The sequence below is a fragment of the Calidris pugnax genome, unplaced genomic scaffold (assembly GCF_001431845.1).
Source record: "Calidris pugnax isolate Ruff unplaced genomic scaffold, ASM143184v1 scaffold211, whole genome shotgun sequence".
NCBI classification, from domain to species: domain Eukaryota; kingdom Metazoa; phylum Chordata; class Aves; order Charadriiformes; family Scolopacidae; genus Calidris; species Calidris pugnax.
In genome coordinates this window covers 5,935,845-5,956,693 of record NW_015091083.1, presented here as the reverse complement: position 1 = coordinate 5,956,693, position 20,849 = coordinate 5,935,845, and the positions used below count along the sequence as shown (strand labels likewise).

Sequence of the window (20,849 nt, the reverse complement as noted above, 5' to 3'; positions counted from 1 at the left end):
TGTGTTTCCTACTGAATTAGGAAAAAAACCTTTTACTGCCATATATTTTTAATTGTATATTCAAAGTTGAAGTATGTGAATAAGCTTGATTTAAAAATACAAAAGAGTTGAAGTGCCCTAATAATAAATCTGTAGGTGTGTGCTGGGAAAGCGAGGCAGTTCGTGTGACTGATGAGATATTAACAGTTTTGACCTGATCTCTCGGTGACTGATATTGATAACACTCATTTCTGGAGCACACCGAGGCTCCCATACAGCACAGCCTCCACTGAGGCTGGAGGGGGTGTGTGCAGCTCACGCTGAGTCCGGTGTTTCTAAACGGGGTACTTGGAGCAACCCGATTCATTTTTTGTGAATCACGGCTGCAAATTTAGAAAGCAGAAAATGCCTGTTTCATAATACTGCCCTGACTCTGGCAATGCGACGTTATTTTTGTCGTGTACTCTCAAGTGCTCCTCCTCGTCTGAGACGCCGCCGGCTTGGGGCTTCTCTTAAGGATTTGCCGGCCTCAGAGTTAAGAAACGTTTTCCTGATAATCAGCCTACACTGTCACTGGCCCAATTAAATCCCATTACTTCTTGCTATACCCCAGTGGGATCCCCCAAACAATTCCTTGGCATCCTCACTATCTGTCCCCTGTCAGACACTCCTGGATGCTTATCTGAAGCCTTCCACCAAACTCTGGCTATAAGTCAGCCTGATTGCTGTCTGCCCTGTGCGTGTCCGGGGCCCTTTTTCCTGCTTTGCATCCCATATCCCTCAATTGCATTTTTTTGTAAATCTGGCGTGCCATGATGTTTTGGTTAGAAAATAACTTCTCAGTAGAGTTAAGCATCTGCCTGAGATTGATAAAGGCAAAACAGTCCAGGGTGAAGGTTGTCAATTAATCCCTCTGTCACCCAGCTCCATCTGCCGGTCTCAGGGGTCGTAGAGGAGGGAAGGCTCTTGATTACTGCTTGATCCAGGGACAATGACACCGAGTTGAGGAAAATACCCTTACTTCTCAATTTGTACACTTCAGTCAGCCTTTGTTATACAATTGGGCCAAATTCAGTCCTCAGTTTCACCATCCCAGGGTGTTCCTGAAGTCAGAATCTGATCCACAGCAAGACTAAATGGAAAAAGATTTTTCCACAGAACAATGACCCAAGATTGTGTATAATTCTACACACCTTGCTAACTAGAGGATCTTGTCAAATTGGAGGTAATTCAGAGAAGAAAAACAAAAGCGATTAAAATGTTGGCAGGACCGTTTCATAGGGAAAGATGAACTAAAAACATATGAGCAAGTTAAATAAGGAGCAGGTAGAGGGAATATGATTCAAGTAACAGGGCACACTGGGGGTGATTCAGTAGTGTGACACCCTCTCCAATCTCCTCGCCATCCCCCATTTCCAGAAGGTTTGGAGGGAGGATGTGAAGTCCATGAAGCCAATGGGGCTTCAGTATCGGCTTGATGCTACGCACCAGGTGCATTTTCAGAATGAGAGCTACAGCCATGAATAATAGGTAAACTGAACTACGTGTGAAATGAGTGTTAGGAAAAACTTCCAGACCATGACTGATTTTCAGGTTGTAGAGTGTTCTTAAGAGGTGGAAAAATGCCAAGTTTCAGTGAAGTACTTATAAACCTATCTCCTAGCATTTGGTAAATACACCTCCTTTGTTTGAGACATTTAAACCTAGATTGTATGTTAAACCTGGAGTGGGAACAGAACAAGAATCTATTCAGTCAATTTGACTGGGAAAAATCAAGACGATTTGATGGGTGGTTAATAAAAATGATAATCTGGTCTGGATTAACCCCTGGCACTAATCACTGATTGCTAGGAGCTGGGAGGTCTGGATAGGGTCTAGTTGTGATCTTTTTTCTACCTTGATTCACATGCTCGTTCCCTAAGCTGCTGCTAGTGGCTGTGGTTGAAAACAAGGTCCTGTCTGTGGGCATGATCCAAGAGGTTTTACATAATTATATGAGCAAGAGCAGTAGTGTCTGGCTGATGGGATCTCATTGATTTCACTCTGTCCTGAAAGAGACCTTGAGGATCCAGCCCAGGATACCATAATTTCTCTTAGAGGCTTCCTGTGTGAAGCTAATGCAGCATTTGGGTCTGGCCTGAACAACCCTCTTCCACTAGTTTAAAACTCAAGGGGTCTTTCAGACAAATAATCCAGAATTGGAATCAGGGTATAGATTGTTTTAACTGATTGCCACCTGAATTTAGCTGACCTGTTTTAGCATACCTATATAAATTTACAGTGAGAAATTTCCTGATATAGCCAGTTTTAAGCTGACAGAAATAGAGGCTACACTGGGGTTTGCACTGGTTAAAGTGAGTCCTTTTGATTAAACTGGTGCCAAATTCTGTGTGGACAAATCCTCGTATTGTAACAAACCCACAGATCCTCCCTTTCCTCTGACAATCATATCAGGCTGGTGAGTCCTATGGACCCAATCTAATAGAAATGGAATTTTTACCATGCAAATCTTATTACCTAAAGTGCCAATGAAACTAATGGGATTTTGGATAGTAAAAAATACTCTGTATGTGATACATACTTTGGAATATAAATTCATTGCGGGGGGGCAGGGGGAATGTAAGGAAAAGGAGCTGTTATTGCATGTGGTCCTTTGTGACTTCGGAGGACTTGTTCCTCTCAACACCCCTCATCTCCCCCTTGATTTCAGGGGGACCAAAGTGGTATTCAGCGTCTTGCAGAAAACACTGAGCTCCGTGCAGAATTTGGTTTTCAAAATACACAACTAAGTGTCTGTTCATTTTAGAATTCATTTGAAAGAGGGGAACAGAAATTAAAAATATCCCAAACACTCCACTCCAAGGACAGACATCAAGAGCAGTATACATTTTCCCAAAGGGAACCATTTTTGCTATGGAGGTCAGCTGAATGCATCAGGAACACAAGAAGCATTTGGACATATTTTGACAAACCTTGGGTGAAAGAAAAAAAAAAAAAAGAGGATTAATCTATTTAAGAAACATTTTAATTTTTCCCCCAACCCCATATACTCACATATATATATGCTGTAGGTAATATATATGCTGGTGTCCTCAGTGTGGCAACTCTCAGGCCAAGGACGGTGTCAGCAGATAGATCTAAAGTTAATAACTGAAGTCCTGCAAGCACTACAGTGTATAAAACTGTCCCTTATAGTTCCTATATGTTGAGATAACACAGAGAAACTTGCAGAGGGTTCAGGACCCCTTGTCATTTCTTGGGCAGAATTCCTACCGACTTTACTGGGAGCTTAGTTTATGTGTATGTTCAGGCCTGAAATATTTTAAAGTAAAATCTTTTTAATAACCTAGGGCATTGTGCCATTTCGATGGTGATGCTGACTACTGGGTTTCCTGTCACCTTGGAAGCAAAGATGCAATAAACGATACCTTTATTTTTGTATTTATTTTAATGAAACAGACAGAAAAGGCACTTTAGAAAAGTGGAAGAAAGAGGAGGAGGTCAGATAAAAACAACTGCAGTCTGATGTTCGTTTTTGTGGCGTTGATAGTTATTATTCCCAAAGAAAATAATGTCCTTTTTTATTTGCTTTTAACATTTCGCCCTTGGCATCTGTTCCATCCATTGTGGACTAACCTAGACTCTGTTCTCTGACGATGGGTTAAAGCGAGCACTTACTGAAAAGCATTCTCTACTTAATTACTTTTCCTTCTTCTGGAAGCTATTTTTTTTTATAGTCACATGTTAATTGTGTATTAGTAGGCCTTTCTGATTAGTTGAAAACATAATGAAACCTTTGTAAACAACGGGGAGAAAGAGGGAGAGGGAGGGAGGGAGTGGGAAGAGGGGAGAAAGGGACTGGGAGAAAGAGAGGTGAGAAGTGGGGGCTGGACCGGGGTTTTGGGGGGGGCAGGTCAGCGAATTTTGAAAGGCAGAAATAATGCCAGTGGAAATTTCTGGGTTGGTGTTTTTGGTTTTTTTGGGTTTTCTTTTTTTTTTTTTTGAATGACAACTTCCCTCGCCCAAATTAATCAACTTACTTAACGAGAAATGAGATGCATGGAGATGCAAATTGCTGTCGATCTCCAAAAGCAGGGTGGCAAAGGCAGCAAGTTGGAATGGCGTGGAGGGGGGCTGAGCCGCAGCTGTCCACTAACAAGTCAGTCCTATTTGTAAAGGGCACGGAGCTGAATAACGGTTTTGTTATTGGCTTTCTCTCTCTCTCTCAGCCCTAGGTAGAAACGCTGCATTTGTTTCCTGCGACTATTTCAGTGAGATATATGCCCTCCTCTTTCATCTCGCCTGCCCATTCCATTCCCACAGCCGAGCCCTGTGTGACCCGTGCACCCCAGCCTCACCCTGACGGGGCAGAAAATGGGGATGCACGAGGAGCACAGGCTCAGGTGCAGGGTTTCAAACGTGCAACGTAATACCAGGAATCATTAAGTTATCTGCACGCCCCTCAGAAGGGGAGAAAAAAATTAAAAAAAAAAAAAAAAGAAAAAAAAAAAAAGAAAATAAACGGTACTTAAGACCCAATTCAGCTACGCTCGGAGCCCAGCCAGCGCAGATCAGATTTGGTGAATCAGCTGAATCAGGCCCCTCTTCTCAGAGATGTTTTTTTCTTTTCCTGGAAAGCTGCTCCTTAAACACAATTCACATTGGTTGTTTTTTAAAAGGACTATCCTCTGTTTGCAGCGCTGGATTTTGAACGGGCAGAGCCTCCCCCCGCTCCCGTCCTCCGCCCCCACCCCCTTCTGTTGCTGCTTTAAAGAGCTGTGCTTATAGGGATTTTGCAGCTCTCCATGTGTTATTAGAAAACGTGTGGCTGGGACGGTTAAAATGGGAGTGCTACTGTATGCAAGAGCAATGTTCACTGTAAGCAATCCAAGGAGATCCTGCCAAGGCAGTATATGAACAGCAGCCAAACAAAACACAGGCGCCTTTCCAGTGAAAACCAGCACACTTCTGCAAATAGAGGAAAAATTGACTTTCTGATTTGGAGTGTTTCTACAACTAAGAAGAATTACTACAGTGATTGTTCTAAAAATATTTTTCGGCAGTGCATTCTCAAAGGGGTTGGGATGCTTAGCATTGTTTAATTATGCTTCTCTTAGGTGATCAATCTGGATTGTATAGAAATAAAACAGGAAGTTTTTAGGATCTTCTTTTAAGCCAACATTGTTATTATTTTCTGCAGTATTATAGTGGCATGAAACACCACCTATTTAAGGAGCAAAAATTGTGTTTTTATCTTTGCATTTCAGGAAGTATGATTTGAGCTTCATCTTTTGCAACTTCATAGTAATGGATTGCAATTTAACTCCTTAATCTAGAGCAACCCCCAAGATCCTTGCTTCTGTAACTGATGCATTTTATTTTTCACCTTAGGTATTTTATACCTTCCTTCTTCCCTTGTCCTGCCTTCTCCCCCCCCCCCCCCCCCCCCCCCATATGTAGACTTCTAATGTTTCTGCTAGTTTTGCTTTGTTCACCCAATCTGGGATTTTCCTTTCCAGGACTTCTGAGTCCTGTAGGAATCATTTAGTGTAAGATGTGTCTGCAGACATTCTGGCATTCAAAAAATTTCCATCATGATGAAAATTGAATGGGGTTCCACAAATTTGTTTATTGCCAAGAATAAATATGTTATTTAAAAAAAATAATTTCGATACTCTCAGCTACAATTTCTTTAAGTAATTCTTAATAACGGAGTTTAAGAATGCAGTCAGTCTATGTAAAGTGAGCTAAAGAAATAGGATAGATCTACAGAGAATTATTACTATCCTTTTTTACTTCCAAAACCCAACATAATATCAGCATAAGAAAAAGAGATACAATTGTCAAGGATTAATTTCAGTTTATGTATTTCTCTTATTTCATTTGTTTTTCTTTTAACTAAAGATACTTTACAAGATACGTCTCCATTTATTCCTCTAAAATATTTGCAGCGGGGTTCTTTAGGCTTATAGCTGCTGTGAACTCAGTTCTTTTCTTTTAACTACACCACCACAAACCAGATTTATCCCTACATTGAAGACAGTGTCTTGAGACTAACAAATCCCAGCGTGGAAGATGACCCTCATCAGAGACCATTGAAGTTGGTGGAAAGATTCATACTGACTTTGGTGGGCTTTGTACTGGAATATTAAACATTCATTTCCTGTTCTTTCCAATTTAACTACTCGTATTCAGGGTGAGATACTTTCTACTTAGTAAATCTTAAAGTTGGCCTAATTTACGAAATTAACTTGTGCCATTATTTTCCATTCAGGCAAAACTTCCAGTAGGGTGAAACTGCTGTATCCACTTTTACGAAGATTAAGTTGTGATTTTTTTTGAAGGTCTAGTTGGAATAGCTGGGGAAGGATGGGCCTCTGCCCTGTCCTTAGCCCCCTTTCTCCTTTGTGCATAGTGCTGTATTCATAGCCAGTCTTACAGAGAGCAAATCATATATAAATATATATATTTGTATATGTATACACACACACATACACACACATACAAAAATAAAAGAAATCTTGAAAATGGAAGCATTTCTGCCTTGAATGTGAGGGATATCATCCACTGTGTTCAAATTAGGACATGGAAGTTGTGGCATATGCCGTGTCAAGGCAAAGCAGCGCAGTTCTGTATCTTTAAATGTTGATGTGTAACAGTGAAACCAGGTGAGATCTGGCCCCAGGTGCTGACTGCTGCATGCATTGCTGAACAATTTTTAAAGGATGCAGATTGGGTGGTTGGAGGAGGAAAAAGTAGGTCTTTTCCTAAATGGATATTTTTTTTTTTTTGTGAAATATGTTGTAGGTTTAACGCAATGATTAAAAAAAATGATTGATTTAAGCTTTATACATTCCTTTAATAGCAGCTCGGTATAATCCAGCCCTGACCTGGCTCCCCTTGATGTGCAGTGCTAGTTGTCATGGAGCCCCGATTATGCCAAACTGGGGGAAGATTTTGTTGAGACCATGAAACTCGTTTCACTGGTGACCATACACAAATGCTGAATTAAGGGTCCTTCACAGAATTACTCTAAAGGAAAGCTTGCTTGGACACTGAAGAGGGGCTCCAAGGACTGCTTCTGCTTTCCCTGTCTGCACATGAAGAGCCTACATGGCTTGAAAAGCAGCTCCACAGCAAAGTTTTTTCCTTCGTTCTTTTCAACGTAAATGCAATTTTGATTCAAGTCCGTAGGTCCAAATTCTGTGGTCACCAGAGACGTGGCATCAAGGTAAATTTGGGGTTAATTTGGATAGTGGCCCACACTGAAGGTGTGTGGCTTCTAAACCTAATTAGAGGTGGTGTTTGTTGCGGGCAAAATTATTGATACACAAGGAAGGTTTTATTCGGAGACATCTGTAGGTTGGCAGCTGCGCCAGCCATGTCTGTTCTTCTGAGAAACGGAAGCCATGCAGCCGGGAATAGTGGTGTTTTGGTGACAAGTGTTGAGAACATTGGTTGAATTGCACTATGAAAATATTTTCATTATTTTTATTATTACTGATCTGCGGGCGGATTTGTGATGTGTGCCTGCCATGTCTGTGTGCGCGAGCGGATGAGGTAGAGAGGGAGGGCTGTTATTTTTTATTTTTTATTTTTTTAATCACACCTCCTTAGCATTTTGTACATATCAGCATTCTAGCTGAGCGATTTGCTAATTGCACTGGAAGACCCACTTTAAATTCAGGAATACTGAAACTTTGAAACTGTAACATTTTGACTGGCGAGAATGACCAGTCTTCTTTTCTCTTTCGAAGTGAGCTAGTTGAAGGAAGCTGGCATTGTCGCAGAGTGAAAGCTCTGCAGAAGTGCCGCAGGTTTTTCATATGGAAATGTGAAATAATGGGGTGATTAAATAGAGCTGTATATTAAAGTACATCTGACATTAGAATTAGCATAATGTGCTCTAGCCCTAGGCTGAGTACTTTATTTGCCATCTGCGTCGGACCAAAATCCCCTGGGGAAGCGCTAAAATATTCTGAATAAACTCAGCCCGAGTTCTTATTGAGAGTAAAATACCATTTGTGGCACGTCGTATTGATTCGTCTTAATTGCGGTGCAGAAAAGAACATTCAGTTGCTGATGACTTTTGTACTCTGTGACAAGTCGGCTGGAGTTATTCTAACACTGCAGTTGGTTAACCTGAACAGACTGTCGTGCTCAGAGAAGGAGAAAACCTTATCTTCAGTAGCATAAACTACAGTATCATCTCCCGGCTTTGCTCCTTTCTATTTCACTGCAGCATCCTTTTTTTTTTTATTATTATTATTTTTTAATATATATTATTCCCTGAAAACAGCAGCCAACGAACTGCAGGGGAAATGGGGCTTCATTGAATCAGTCCAAGAAAATTCACGTTCTTACCTAGTTATTCTCCCCAGTCTCCCTCCCCACACTTCCACCCCCACATCTTCTTAAAAAAAAAAATATCCAGAAACATCTGACCAGCTTTCATCTAAGGGAGTGAAAATCAGTGGAACTTGTCCTTGAGGATCCATCTCCGGAACCATTAGTTCAAGAGATTTATTATGTATATTTTGTAAAAAGCTGTGGCTTCTCCTGTGCATAAGCCCACAGTCTTAGTTGGTTATAATGGTTTGATTTTTGTCAACTCTCCACTCAAATAGGTTGCTGAATACCTTTGAAAAAGTGCTTATAACATGCATAAAAGATAAATATTTCATCTGAAGGAAAATACTTTGATGCTCCATGCAATTCTGTAACATTCATAAGGTCCAGTTTTTACCCTATAATTGCCTATCATTATACACAATTTACATATTCAAACATTCTCTACAAACCTTAGTCTAGCATGTTTTTATTACAAATTCAGATCAAGGGAATAACCTTTAACTTCAGAGACAAATGAGACAAATTTACAAGTGCATGTCTGCTGTTTTCTTGTGTTTTATAAATCCCTGCAGACCCGAACACTTTTGCTATAACGCCACTCAGAACAATATACATATATTACTACTTGTTTGTAGTGCTTCGGTAATGAGTCCCCTTTGTATTAGATAACCTATATAATTCAGCATCTAGGCCCTCCATAACGTCAATTATCTCCTCATAGCTAAATGTACATTCCATTAAAACAAGATTTACAGCCTTTATAATACTTCTTAGGATTGAATGCGGAGATTTTGTGGATTTAAAGAAGCAGAGATGGGAGTTAGCATTTGTTAAAGAAGCAATGAATTAAAACAAAAATGCTATTTCATTTGCTAACTATGAATAGGCACCTAATACCCTTAAGAAATAGTTGTAGTAAAACAGACTGAAGTACTCCTGGGGAAAAAAAACAGGAAAATTTGTTTTCACCCTTTGGCTTTTTTTATTGTTTCCTAATTTACTCTTTATTTTTCCATTATATGACATGGACAATTTCCTTTATGTATCCTCCTTTAAGTTCCTATTCAGATTACTGAGAATTCTTGCTTGTAAGATGAGAAAATGGCACCTTAGAAAAGTCTGGGGGAAAAAAAAAGAAATCCCAGCCCTTGCCAGTTTTCAAACAAAACTACTTACAGGAAACCGATTTAAAGGGAAGCTGCTGGCATATTTCATATGTTGTAGAAAAGACTGACATTATTTCAAATGCATTTGAATACCGTATGCAAAGAAAAGGCCTAAAAGTGTCCTTGAGCAGTACAAGGGTTTTTCATGAATGCTGTAAATGGGATCCTATATATTAAACCACCAGCCATGGGTAGTCCTATGGTCTTTTCATCTTACCAGTGGGTACATTTCCCCCCAGTATTACATCCCCCATTTTCACCGATGGTTTTCACTGTTTTATACAACAGGTTTGTAAAGCAGCCTTTCAATCTGCTAGCTGATATCTTAGCTTCAGAGAAACTGACTAAAAGACACAAAGCTGTTTAGATGCTAAAGGTGGAGTCAATTGAAACTGTTGTATCACAAAGGGCTAATTTAAAAGTTAACTCATTCACTATTGATCTTTCAATATTGATTTTCCTGTTTGCTCCTTACTTTTCACACTTCTCCCTTTCTCTGCGTTATAAATTGCCTTTGTATTTTAGAATTTAACACCAATTAGAGAAGGTGTTCAGAGATGACAAACATGTTTTTTATCTTCCATTTTAATAGTGCTTCTGGGTCAAAATCCCTGTGCTGTGAGTTTTAATTTTTTGCTAAGCATTTTTCTTTCTTTTTCTGCACTAAGTAAAAGCACTTCTTATATTCTGTAGGCTGAACATTAACTTCCAGTAAGCCACAAACTCTTTTAAGGAATGAGAAATTGGACATCCAGAAGGAAGTTGCCCAAAATGACTATTGACATTTTATACCTAAAAATATAATATTGCCATTTTGTAATGCACTAGAAATTAAACTGAGCTGTGCATTTGGCTCATTTATGTGAATCTGGCAGTACAGATCTGAGGTATGATTAAGTCTCACAGAAAATGGGACTATTGAACACAAGCTGCATCTTCAGCCAAAGGTCGCCTATGTCCATTAAGAAGCAGGAAGCATCTGTTTGTGTTATGCATGGCTGTAGTCAGCCTGCAGTCTCCTTCTCTTTCGTAAGTATAAATGCCAGAGAGGACATATAAAGTGTTTCTGGGGAAAGTTTAATGGAAAAAAAAAAAAAAGGAATCACAAAACTTGGTATATTCATATAAGCCTAGTTAAGATCCTTGTTTGTGATAACCTGGTATAGCTTATCTGGAAAAATTCAAAGTCTGCAGTGGTGGAAGGGCTAATTTAAAAGTTAACTCATTCACTATTGATCTTTCAATATTGATTTTCCTGTTTGCTCCTTACTTTTCACACTTCTCCCTTTCTCTGCGTAATAAATTGCCTTTGTATTTTAGAATTTAACACCAATTAGAGAAGGTGTTCAGAGATGACAAACATGTTTTTTATCTTCCATTTTAATAGTGCTTCTGGGTCAAAATCCCTGTGCTGTGAGTTTTAATTTTTTGCTAAGCATTTTTCTTTCTTTTTCTGCACTAAGTAAAAGCACTTCTTATATTCTGTAGGCTGAACATTAACTTCCAGTAAGCCACAAACTCTTTTAAGGAATGAGAAATTGGACATCCAGAAGGAAGTTGCCCAAAATGACTATTGACATTTTATACCTAAAAATATAATATTGCCATTTTGTAATGCACTAGAAATTAAACTGAGCTGTGCATTTGGCTCATTTATGTGAATCTGGCAGTACAGATCTGAGGTATGATTAAGTCTCACAGAAAATGGGACTATTGAACACAAGCTGCATCTTCAGCCAAAGGTCGCCTATGTCCATTAAGAAGCAGGAAGCATCTGTTTGTGTTATGCATGGCTGTAGTCTCCTTCTCTTTCGTAAGTATAAATGCCAGAGAGGACATATAAAGTGTTTCTGGGGAAAGTTTAATGGAAAAAAAAAAAAAAGGAATCACAAAACTTGGTATATTCATATAAGCCTAGTTAAGATCCTTGTTTGTGATAACCTGGTATAGCTTATCTGGAAAAATTCAAAGTCTGCAGTGGTGGTCATCAGAGCTAGTTCGAATTCATAGCAGGGTAATTCAAATTAGAGTTTGGCTAAGAGTATGATTTTAAGGTATCAGATTGATATCTCTAAATCTTTCAGGGACTCATGTTCTTTGTTCTTGGAATTATGAAAGGATTGGCTGTAGACAGACAGCATGACAGTCTGACTTCCCAACTATGTGATTGGTAATTAATCTAGTTGGTTTTCCACTCGTGATAAAATAGTTCATTTGACAAAAAATATATTTATTATTACAAGAATGATAGGCAATTTACAGTCCTGCCTAATAGAAAAGAAACACTGCTGAAATGCACAAATGGCTGCAGAAAATAAAATAGACTCCCAAAAGTGGGGCAGCATTAAATCCACCAAAACCAGATTTTGGCAGTTGGCTTTAGCGTAGAAAGAATTAGTAGCACATTACTAATAGTAGTATAATATTAATATATTTTAATATTGGTGTCAACTAGTGCTATTGTAGATCTGCAACAGGTAGAAAATGCTCTCGAGAATACTCACATCGCTAATTAAAATCAGTGCTGGGAGTGAGAGGGTCTTGTGGGGTTTGTAGGTTTTCTTTGCATAAAGCTTCTTGCATAATCTCTGTAGAGAACTTGCAATCTCACTAGTCAAGGTAGGAACAGGATGGAGAAAGCTGTAAAACAGGCAGGCAGTGTGTGGGAGAAGAATATTGCATGAAGTCGTGATTTTCTTCTGTTTAAAGATGGCTCTGGAGGAGAAAGGCTACTCAAGAGGCAAGGTGGAAAAAGAGAACAGGGCCTAGGATGGGAGGAAACAGGATTCTGTTACTGAGAAGTAACACTTGGCTACTTCTCTTTCTTCAAACACCCTTATTTTTCCATCTACCTCTTAAAAACATTTCATCTTTGTTTCCTTGTCACATTCTTTCCTTTCACCGACCTGATCCTGAGATTCCCCTTTTCCAGATGATGACAGGCTCTGTGGCCCATCATGCTTGGGCTCTTGCACCTAAACCTTCATCTCCTCTTCTTTACTGAGATGCACTTCAGGTCGGCTGAGCTTTACAGGAGAGAGTGTCTGTTTATCTGAGTCAAGAATCAGAGGTGCTTAGGTTGTGAGACTGCAGGCGTCTTCTTAAGTCATAAAACACCAACATTAGTTGCCAATTGATGCTTGCTTTATGAATTCTTGGTGATAGTCCTCGTCACCCTCAGCAGGATGTCCTGCAAGACTCTCTCCAGCTCTTTCTTTAGACAAGGCAGTGTAGGGAAGGATGCTCTGGGGATGCATAGAGCAGTTGCGCTTATTTTATATCTTCAGCTCGTGTTGCCTTCAGAACAAAATTAAAATGAAGAGAGGTGGTTCCTTTGGGTTTGGTATTTAAAAGTAGTGACTGGCATTGGACTGGCAGTGACGATCCTCATCCAGGCTTGGAGAGTACTTCACACTTCTGTCTTTCTTATTGAGACTGTCAGTTCCCCTGAAATGGAGGTAGCGGCGCTTCCAAACACCCCAGGGAGTGCAGGGAAGGTAAAACTCTTGATACTGGGCATGCTCAGCGTATGTTTATTCAATCATAAACACATGTAAGTAAATATTCTTACTAACTTGGATAATTTAGATGGGTAATATGGTTTATAAAACCTCTTCGGCAGAAAAACCTATATTAGAGATATTTTTGCATACCTGATCAAGTATCGGGTACGGACCGATATAGTTCACACCGCAGATTCACACTGCAGGCACCTGGAAAGTATTTGGCCCTTGTCTAGGTGACCTGTCAAACCACCTATAACCATGTATTTTCTTCTCTATGAAACATTAAATCTTTCCAGTATTTAATGTGCTTCTCTTTAATGTCAGCTGGTCTTACTGTTAAAGTAGTGTTCTCAATTATGGCATTTTAATTTAATAATAATTCAATTAAAGGTGTGTTTTTTATGGAGCATCCACGCTACCTTTATTGGTATTATTAGAGTAACCATCATAATAACAAGGAGTAATTATTTAAATGCTCATTAAAAATCGAGTGGTGGAGAAGAGAGTAACATTGGTGGAGAGATCGCAGGAACCTGATACATGTCTGTTCCTGAGTGCTACAATAAAAGGTGTCCTTTCTTTAAAGCTTGCAAGTTTCTACTTTTCCTGAACTTCTAAAGGTGCAGTAAAGCAGCATTAAAATTCCTTAACATTTTTATTGCTGCTGTTGTAACTTTGTAAAGGGAACCAGAAACATTATCTGGAAAGTATTGCTAGAGGTAAGGAATGGCAGCGGTTATGTGTACCTGGCTGCAGGTCCTCACCACAGTCCTGGCAGGGGTTATGGGTGGGTGATTAAAAAGCAGGGGGGAGAGTTCATTCTCTCTTATAGCTAATGGAATTATTCAGGCATGCTGAGGGAAGGATTCGTAAGGCACTGGATGTCACTGTAACCCAGCAGAAAATAATGAATTCTCAACAGTTCTTATCTCACACTGATTATTGTTTGATGGTATCCAGAATAACTGAGGATATTTTGAGGGAAATTTATCTCCAGGGCAAAGGCACTCAGCATTCAGGGGATACAGAAAGTTGTGTACCAACCAGGCAAGGAAGATCTGCGTATTGCTAAATGATACAAGTCAGACTGCAGAAGACAGATAAGTCAGAGGATTCAGGCTGCCTGGTGCAGTGGGATGAATGTCCACAGACCCAGGTTACTCTTCTTCTAGGCTGGGCAAACTGACCTGTCTTTCCTCACTGGCCTCTGTAGGGGCAGCATCTAGGGGGCGGGAGCTGAATTTAGCTTTGTTTTGTGGTGTTCATGAAAGAGAAAAAGGCTCATTATTTCTCTGACATTTTGAACAGAACATGATCTGTCAAGTAGTAATGGAGGGAACACATTTTAATATTTCTGGAAAAGACCATCTTTTGCCATAGTAGGCAGAAAAGGCAAGAATATTCAGTAAGTTTCTAGTTTATAATTATCTGCTTAGGGAGAAGATACTAGAGAGATTTTTAATCTACCAGATAAAAAAGTAACAAAATCTAATGGCAATGTTGAACTCAGCAATCTGAATTGGAAAGAAGATGGGTTTTTAATACTAAAGATAGTCAACCATTGCCACAGACTACTCTGACACATAGTGAATTCTCTCTCACTTGGCATTTCCAAATCAAGTTGGGAGAAGACATGAAGTGTTTCAACTGCAAATCACTGGAAGAAAGATTTAGATTAGGCATTTGAGGAACCTTCATGACGGTAAAGGAGAGAAGGCATGAGGTAGACTTTGGGAAGGTTGTAGACTCTCTCTCTGGCCTTTGAGGTGAGGTAATGGAGCATCTGTTGTAGATATGAGTAGATGCATAGATATGGGCAACCCTTGGGTCAGGAACTGGACAAGGGTAACCCTTAAGGATTATCCCAGTCCTCTCGTTCTTTAATTTCACTGTCCTTTGTAGCCTTCAGATCAATATTTCTGGACCTATAGACCTGTAGTGTCCAGCCCTAAAAACCCGTCTCATGTCTGAACTCCAGTGGCAGTATTTATTTGGCTTTAATGCAACTTTGAAGCTACCATTGACTGCTCAGGACTTATGGCCTGCATGTCTCATCTCAGTACATATGCCATATTTATCAACCAATATAAAGATAAAAAATTATTCTTGAACCACCAGCCCCCCAAATCATGCCTAGCTACAGACTGTAGGGTTGAATCCATGTGCAATTCATTGAACAGTATTAATGAAGTCTTGGCTTGTGCTTAACTCTAAGCACATGAATAATTTCATCACCATCCAACAGAGCACTTCAGCCTATGCTTAAGTTTCACTGATGTTGATTACTCACATGCTCAAAGTCAAGCACATGCTAAAGTGATAAAGACTGCATATGGCAAAGCCTATATAGCTAGTTGTCATAAAGTGGGTATTTAGACAGACTTCAGTGCAGGTGGCAAGGGATTAAGATAGCTATATATCAAAAGTAGCCTTATAACAAAGAGTTTTATAGTGTAGGTGCACTGCATTATTAAATATAAGGATCATTCTTGAGCAATACGTGGCTGTTTCTGGGCATGTTTAAAATATTTAGCAAGTTTTTGAATATAAAAATGTTCAGAGTGGATCTTCAAAGACTTTTTGACATTGTTCTGTTCTTAAAAGTGAGCATCTACACTGCTCAGGGCAACTTCTAGGCAAGATAACCATGAAGTGATAATATGGAAATGAACATTTTATTTTATTTTTTTCGTTTTTTTTTTTTTAAATGGGGAGTCTGGGGAGAGTATTTGAGGGTTGTGAAAGTTAAAATATATATATACACAGGCACGAACAGACGTGAAGCAGTCAGAGACTGGTAGCCAGGTAGCCTGCAGTCAATTTTGCCGTTGTGTCAGGGTCTCCTGAAGAGGAGTGTTAAGGAGCATAAAAGCTAAACAAAACAAAAAGGAAGAGAAGACTGTTTTATGACTGCAAGCTTGTAAATCTTAGATCACTAATAGCACTAATTTGCTCTGTTTGAAAGAAAACTAAAAAGGAGGGGGATTTACTTTCCTCACTTGAATTTCATGGAGGTGAAGTTTTGGAGAACAAAACAAAACAAAACATCTCAGTTCCACGTAACATGTAGTAGCAAGCATCCAGCCAGCTGCCATTTTGAGGGTAATTTTTTTAATCAGCCATTTCAGTTTTAGATTGGCCTTGATCCTCAGCCTGCTCAGGAATTTTTCTCCTTACGTATGTGCCTTTGCTGAAGTAAACGTGTTGCTGTTGTTGTCGTGGTCGTCATCATCTAATACACAGCTGCTTTCTCCTTCCTGTCAGCTCTTGAGCTAGGCAAGGAGAATGCACACACACATACACACACACTCTTTCTTTTTTTAAAGAAAAAAACTCCACAACAAAAAAGAATGCATGCTGTGACTTTAAAAATGAAAGAATCGAACAGCTGTGGGTAATAAATCGATTAATTAGAGTGGATAAAATGAAGGTGAAGGGTGCAGAGCACTCTTTAATTTGAAGATATATGACCTTGTAAGATGCTGCACTTCATTTGCTATTAGATCACACTTCAGAAGGGGCTTTATTAAAATCTATTCTAGGGTGAGCTGAGGTAAAACATATTGTTAAAAAAAGCTTTTGACAGAGTATGTTATATACTTTAGTCTGCTTCAGTGATTTCTGTCACTTTTTATACTACACATGTTGCCGTTCAAGAAAAGTTAAAGGTCTAGACATTTTCATCATATTTCTGTAAGAAACAGAAATTTAAATATTTGAAGTAATAATGGGAGCATTTACTGTTGCTTTGGCCGCAGAGCTGACATAAAGCTCCCTAACTGCCTCGGTGCTGAGTAGATTTTTAAGGGATAATGTATCAGTTCCTTTCCGTGTTTGTATGTGGCTTTCATTAATGTCAATAGCAGTTACGGGCACTTTTTCCAAGCCGAGTGCAGTTCCCAAACTTGTTGGTTTTTTTTTCCAATAGCGGTTGTTCGAGATTAATCAAAGCAACCAGCTCTGTCCCGTATGACAGGGCTGGGGCACTGGGGCCGTGTCAGCCAGGCAGAAACCCTCGCCGTGTTGTGCATGGTTTTTCTTGGCTGTGGAGAGCCGGCTTCTCCAAACCCAGGGTCTGAAGCCTCTATCCACAGCAACAGCCCCACTAAATCAATAGGAGCCTGAGGAGCTGCACCACGTTTATCACCTACTTTTGTAAATAAGTCTCTGCCTGAAAGATGTGCTTTCCCTTCCGATTTTATGGATGTACATTCGGTGATAAGATTAGATAGACTGACAGGCTGATAGCTAGGCAGATAGTCTTCTAGCCTCCTTGTCTAAGGTTTTGTAGGTTTTGTTAGCAGCAGCCGTTCCTGCAACAGCCAGAAGAGGGGAATTCAGTCAGCAGCAATCCCGGTGTGCCGGAGTTAATTTTTTTTCCTATTTTTTTCTTTGACTGCTATGAGTCAGGCCTCTTTACAGAGCTAGTTTGGACAATACAGTTCTGTTCACCTTATAAACTCTTTCATTTTCAAGCTCAAGCAACAGGCTTTTGTGGATCGCAGCCGTCCCCGTCCCCCCCCCACTCCATATAGAAAGGGGTTGTGTAGTTCAGCTTCGGATCTGAGCTCCTGCCGAGAGGCTGGGATCTGGCTTCATTAGGGTTATTATGCAGATACAGGTCAGGGGGAAGCTTGGTTCAGCTTTAAACTTTCAGGAAGTTTAGTGCCTTTAGGTGCAGCTCTGTGTGCTTTCATAAACAAACAAACAAACAACTAAGAAATTAGCTTTAGATTTTCCAAAACGGGTAATTGTTTTTCCGGAAACCTCCCCCTCGTTTAAAAAAAAACAAACAAAACCCCACCAAATCCTGGATCGTGATTTTCAAGTTGACATATATTTATGAATTTATCAGAGTCTTGCAGAGGCATTGAAAAAAGGGAGGGGGGAAAAAGTGCTTTTTGAAGATAGCACATAGTTTATATTGTGCCCAGGACTGGAATTTTCTAGCTAGCAAAATTATGACTGTAGTGCAGACTTGTCCACACCTGTCCTTTATGTAAAGCTGAATCAAGGTTAAAGGAATGCTTTCCACCTTTATGCAGTTGTTCAAAGAGGCTAGAAAGGCAAACAGAACAATGTTTTTGGCTCCGGTGAGCATTTCTGCATTGGAGGACAGGCTCAGGCTCAGAAATTCTTGGGACCCAGTTCAAGCACGGCCCGACATTTGTTACTGTTAATTGCAACTGTGCTGTCGGCTTTGATTACCGGATGTTTCATTTGAGTGGCTTCTTGGTGTTTTGGCAAAAAGAATGTCAAAGTGGTTTATGCAAGGCTATGTTTTCCAAGCTCCTGTTGACTTGAATAGGACTTGTGCAGCTAAATACCTACATAGTATTTTAAAAATGGAAATGCTGGCATGACTGAAGCATGTATAAATTAAATTCAGCAAGATCTCAGGGGACTGCTGCATGAATTATATAAAAATATAAAATGAAAGAGTGAAAATGACACTGAAGCTCCTTGCAGGTGCCTTGTAAAACCTACCGCACTGCATTTTCCTTGGTTTTCGGCTGTAGTCATAAATCCCTTGAAACAAATTCCTTTTTGTGGAATAAACACGTGAAAGGATTTGGATCCCTATGCGTCATAAAGGAAGGTTTTATTTGCAAGTTAGAGGATATAAATGTATATAGCACCAATGCGTATGTGTGATATTTGTCATACATGTTAAGTGAATAAGTGTGGTGAGTAAATGTGCTGTTCAACAATTTATATCAGTCAATACATTGCAATTAAGTCCTCCTTTCAGAAATGCCAAGGAGGAAATGTGTTAGCAAAATAAAGCGCATGCCAACTGTATTTAAATGTTCTCTGCTGTATTATTTTTTGAGTGTTCTTTCTGTTTTTCTTCTATAGGTAAAGATGAGCCTTCAAGCTATATTTGCACAACATGCAAGCAGCCTTTTAATAGCGCTTGGTTCTTGCTTCAGCATGCCCAGAACACACATGGATTCCGCATCTACCTGGAAACAAGCCCTTCAAACAGTTCCCTTACTCCACGCATCACCATCCCTCCTCCTCTGGGACCGGAGACTGTTGCACAGTCCCCGTTGATGAATTTCCTTGGAGACAACAACCCTTTCAATCTTTTGCGGATGACAGGACCCATCTTGCGTGAACACCCTGGCTTTGGTGAGGGTCGGCTCCCAAACACGCCTCCGCTGTTCAGCCCACCGCCTCGTCATCATCTGGATCCACATCGCCTTAGTGCCGAAGAAATGGGGTTAGTTGCCCAGCATCCCAGTGCCTTTGACAGAGTTATGCGTTTAAACCCCATGGCAATTGAGTCCCCAGCGATGGATTTCTCCAGAAGGCTTCGAGAGCTGGCAGGAAACAGTTCCACCCCTCCGCCAGTCTCGCCCAGTCGCACCAACCCTATGCATCGCCTGTTGAATCCTTTCCAGCCGAGTCCTAAATCACCTTTTTTGAGCACCCCACCACTGCCCCCCATGCCCCCCAGCAGCACTACGCCTCCCCAGCCTCAGGCCAAGAGCAAGTCCTGTGAATTTTGTGGGAAAACATTCAAGTTCCAGAGTAACCTTATCGTGCACCGGCGCAGCCACACAGGAGAAAAGCCCTATAAGTGTCAGCTCTGTGACCACGCTTGCTCCCAGGCCAGCAAGCTAAAACGCCACATGAAAACGCATATGCATAAAGCTGGCTCCATGACGGGCAGGTCAGACGATGGACTGTCCACCACTAGTTCCCCCGAGCCAGGCACAAGCGAGCTCACTGGAGAGGGACTGAAATCCAGTGAGGCAGATTTCAGGAACGAGAGCGATCCTTCCCTGGGCCATGACAATGAAGAAGAGGAAGAGGAGGAGGAGGAGGAAGAGGAGCTCGAGAATGAGAGCCGGCCAGAGTCGAGCTTCAGTATGGACTCGGAGCTGAGTCGTAACAGAGAAAACGGCTCCAAGTCGCTGCCGGACGAGAAATCCCTCGTCCTGGGAAAAGTCATCGAGAATGTAAGTCTAGGTGCCATCCAGCAATATAACGACATGCTAGCTGAAAAACAGAAGAGGAGTGGCTTCATGAAAAGGTCTTCCGACCAGCGAGACTTGTGTCCTCGAGACCTCTGTCAGAGAGATCCAGGCGATGAAGACTCAGTGGTAGGAGAGCTGGACCGCACTGAGGAAGGGACGGTCAACGGAAGAAACTTTGGCCCGGGCGAACCCTTCCCAAACTTGTTCCCCCGCAAGCCAACGCCTATCACGAGCCCCAGTTTAAACAATTCCTCTAAAAGAATAAAGGTAGAGAAAGATTTGGACTTGCCACCAGCAACGATAATACCTTCCGAAAACGTTTACTCCCAGTGGCTGGTAGGGTACGCGGCATCGCGGCACTTCATGAAGGATCCGTTCCTCGGATTCACAGACTCCCGACAATCCCCCTTCGCCACCTCTTCCGAGCACTCGTCGGAGAACGGGAGCCTGCGTTTCTCCACCCCGCCGGGGGACATGCTGGACGGGGGGCTCTCAGGGCGCAGCGGCACGGCCAGCGGAGGCAGCACCCCCCACATCAGCGGTCCCGGCCCAGGGCGACCCAGTTCGAAGGAAGGGCGCAGGAGCGATACATGTGAGTACTGTGGCAAGGTCTTTAAGAACTGCAGCAATTTGACGGTGCACCGTCGGAGCCACACTGGAGAGCGGCCTTACAAATGCGAGCTCTGCAACTATGCATGTGCCCAGAGCAGTAAGTTGACGCGCCATATGAAAACGCATGGCCAGATAGGGAAGGAGGTCTACCGCTGCGACATTTGCCAGATGCCCTTCAGTGTTTACAGCACCCTGGAGAAACACATGAAAAAGTGGCATGGAGAACATTTGCTGACAAATGACGTCAA

The 20,849-nt window shown here is 41.1% G+C and overlaps 1 protein-coding gene across 4 annotated transcripts in view; it reads left to right on the top strand.

Moving 5' to 3' along the window:
* Positions 1-20,849, top strand: part of BCL11B (B-cell CLL/lymphoma 11B (zinc finger protein)) — a 95,805-nt gene that overhangs the window by 69,755 nt on the left and 5,201 nt on the right. For all 4 annotated transcript variants that reach the window (XM_014957677.1, XM_014957674.1, XM_014957676.1 and 1 more), the window contains one exon: positions 18,863-20,849. This exon is cut by the window's right edge and continues 5,201 nt beyond it. In XM_014957677.1, coding sequence (XP_014813163.1) covers positions 18,863-20,849 — 1,987 coding nt within the window. The remainder of the gene's footprint in view (positions 1-18,862) is intronic.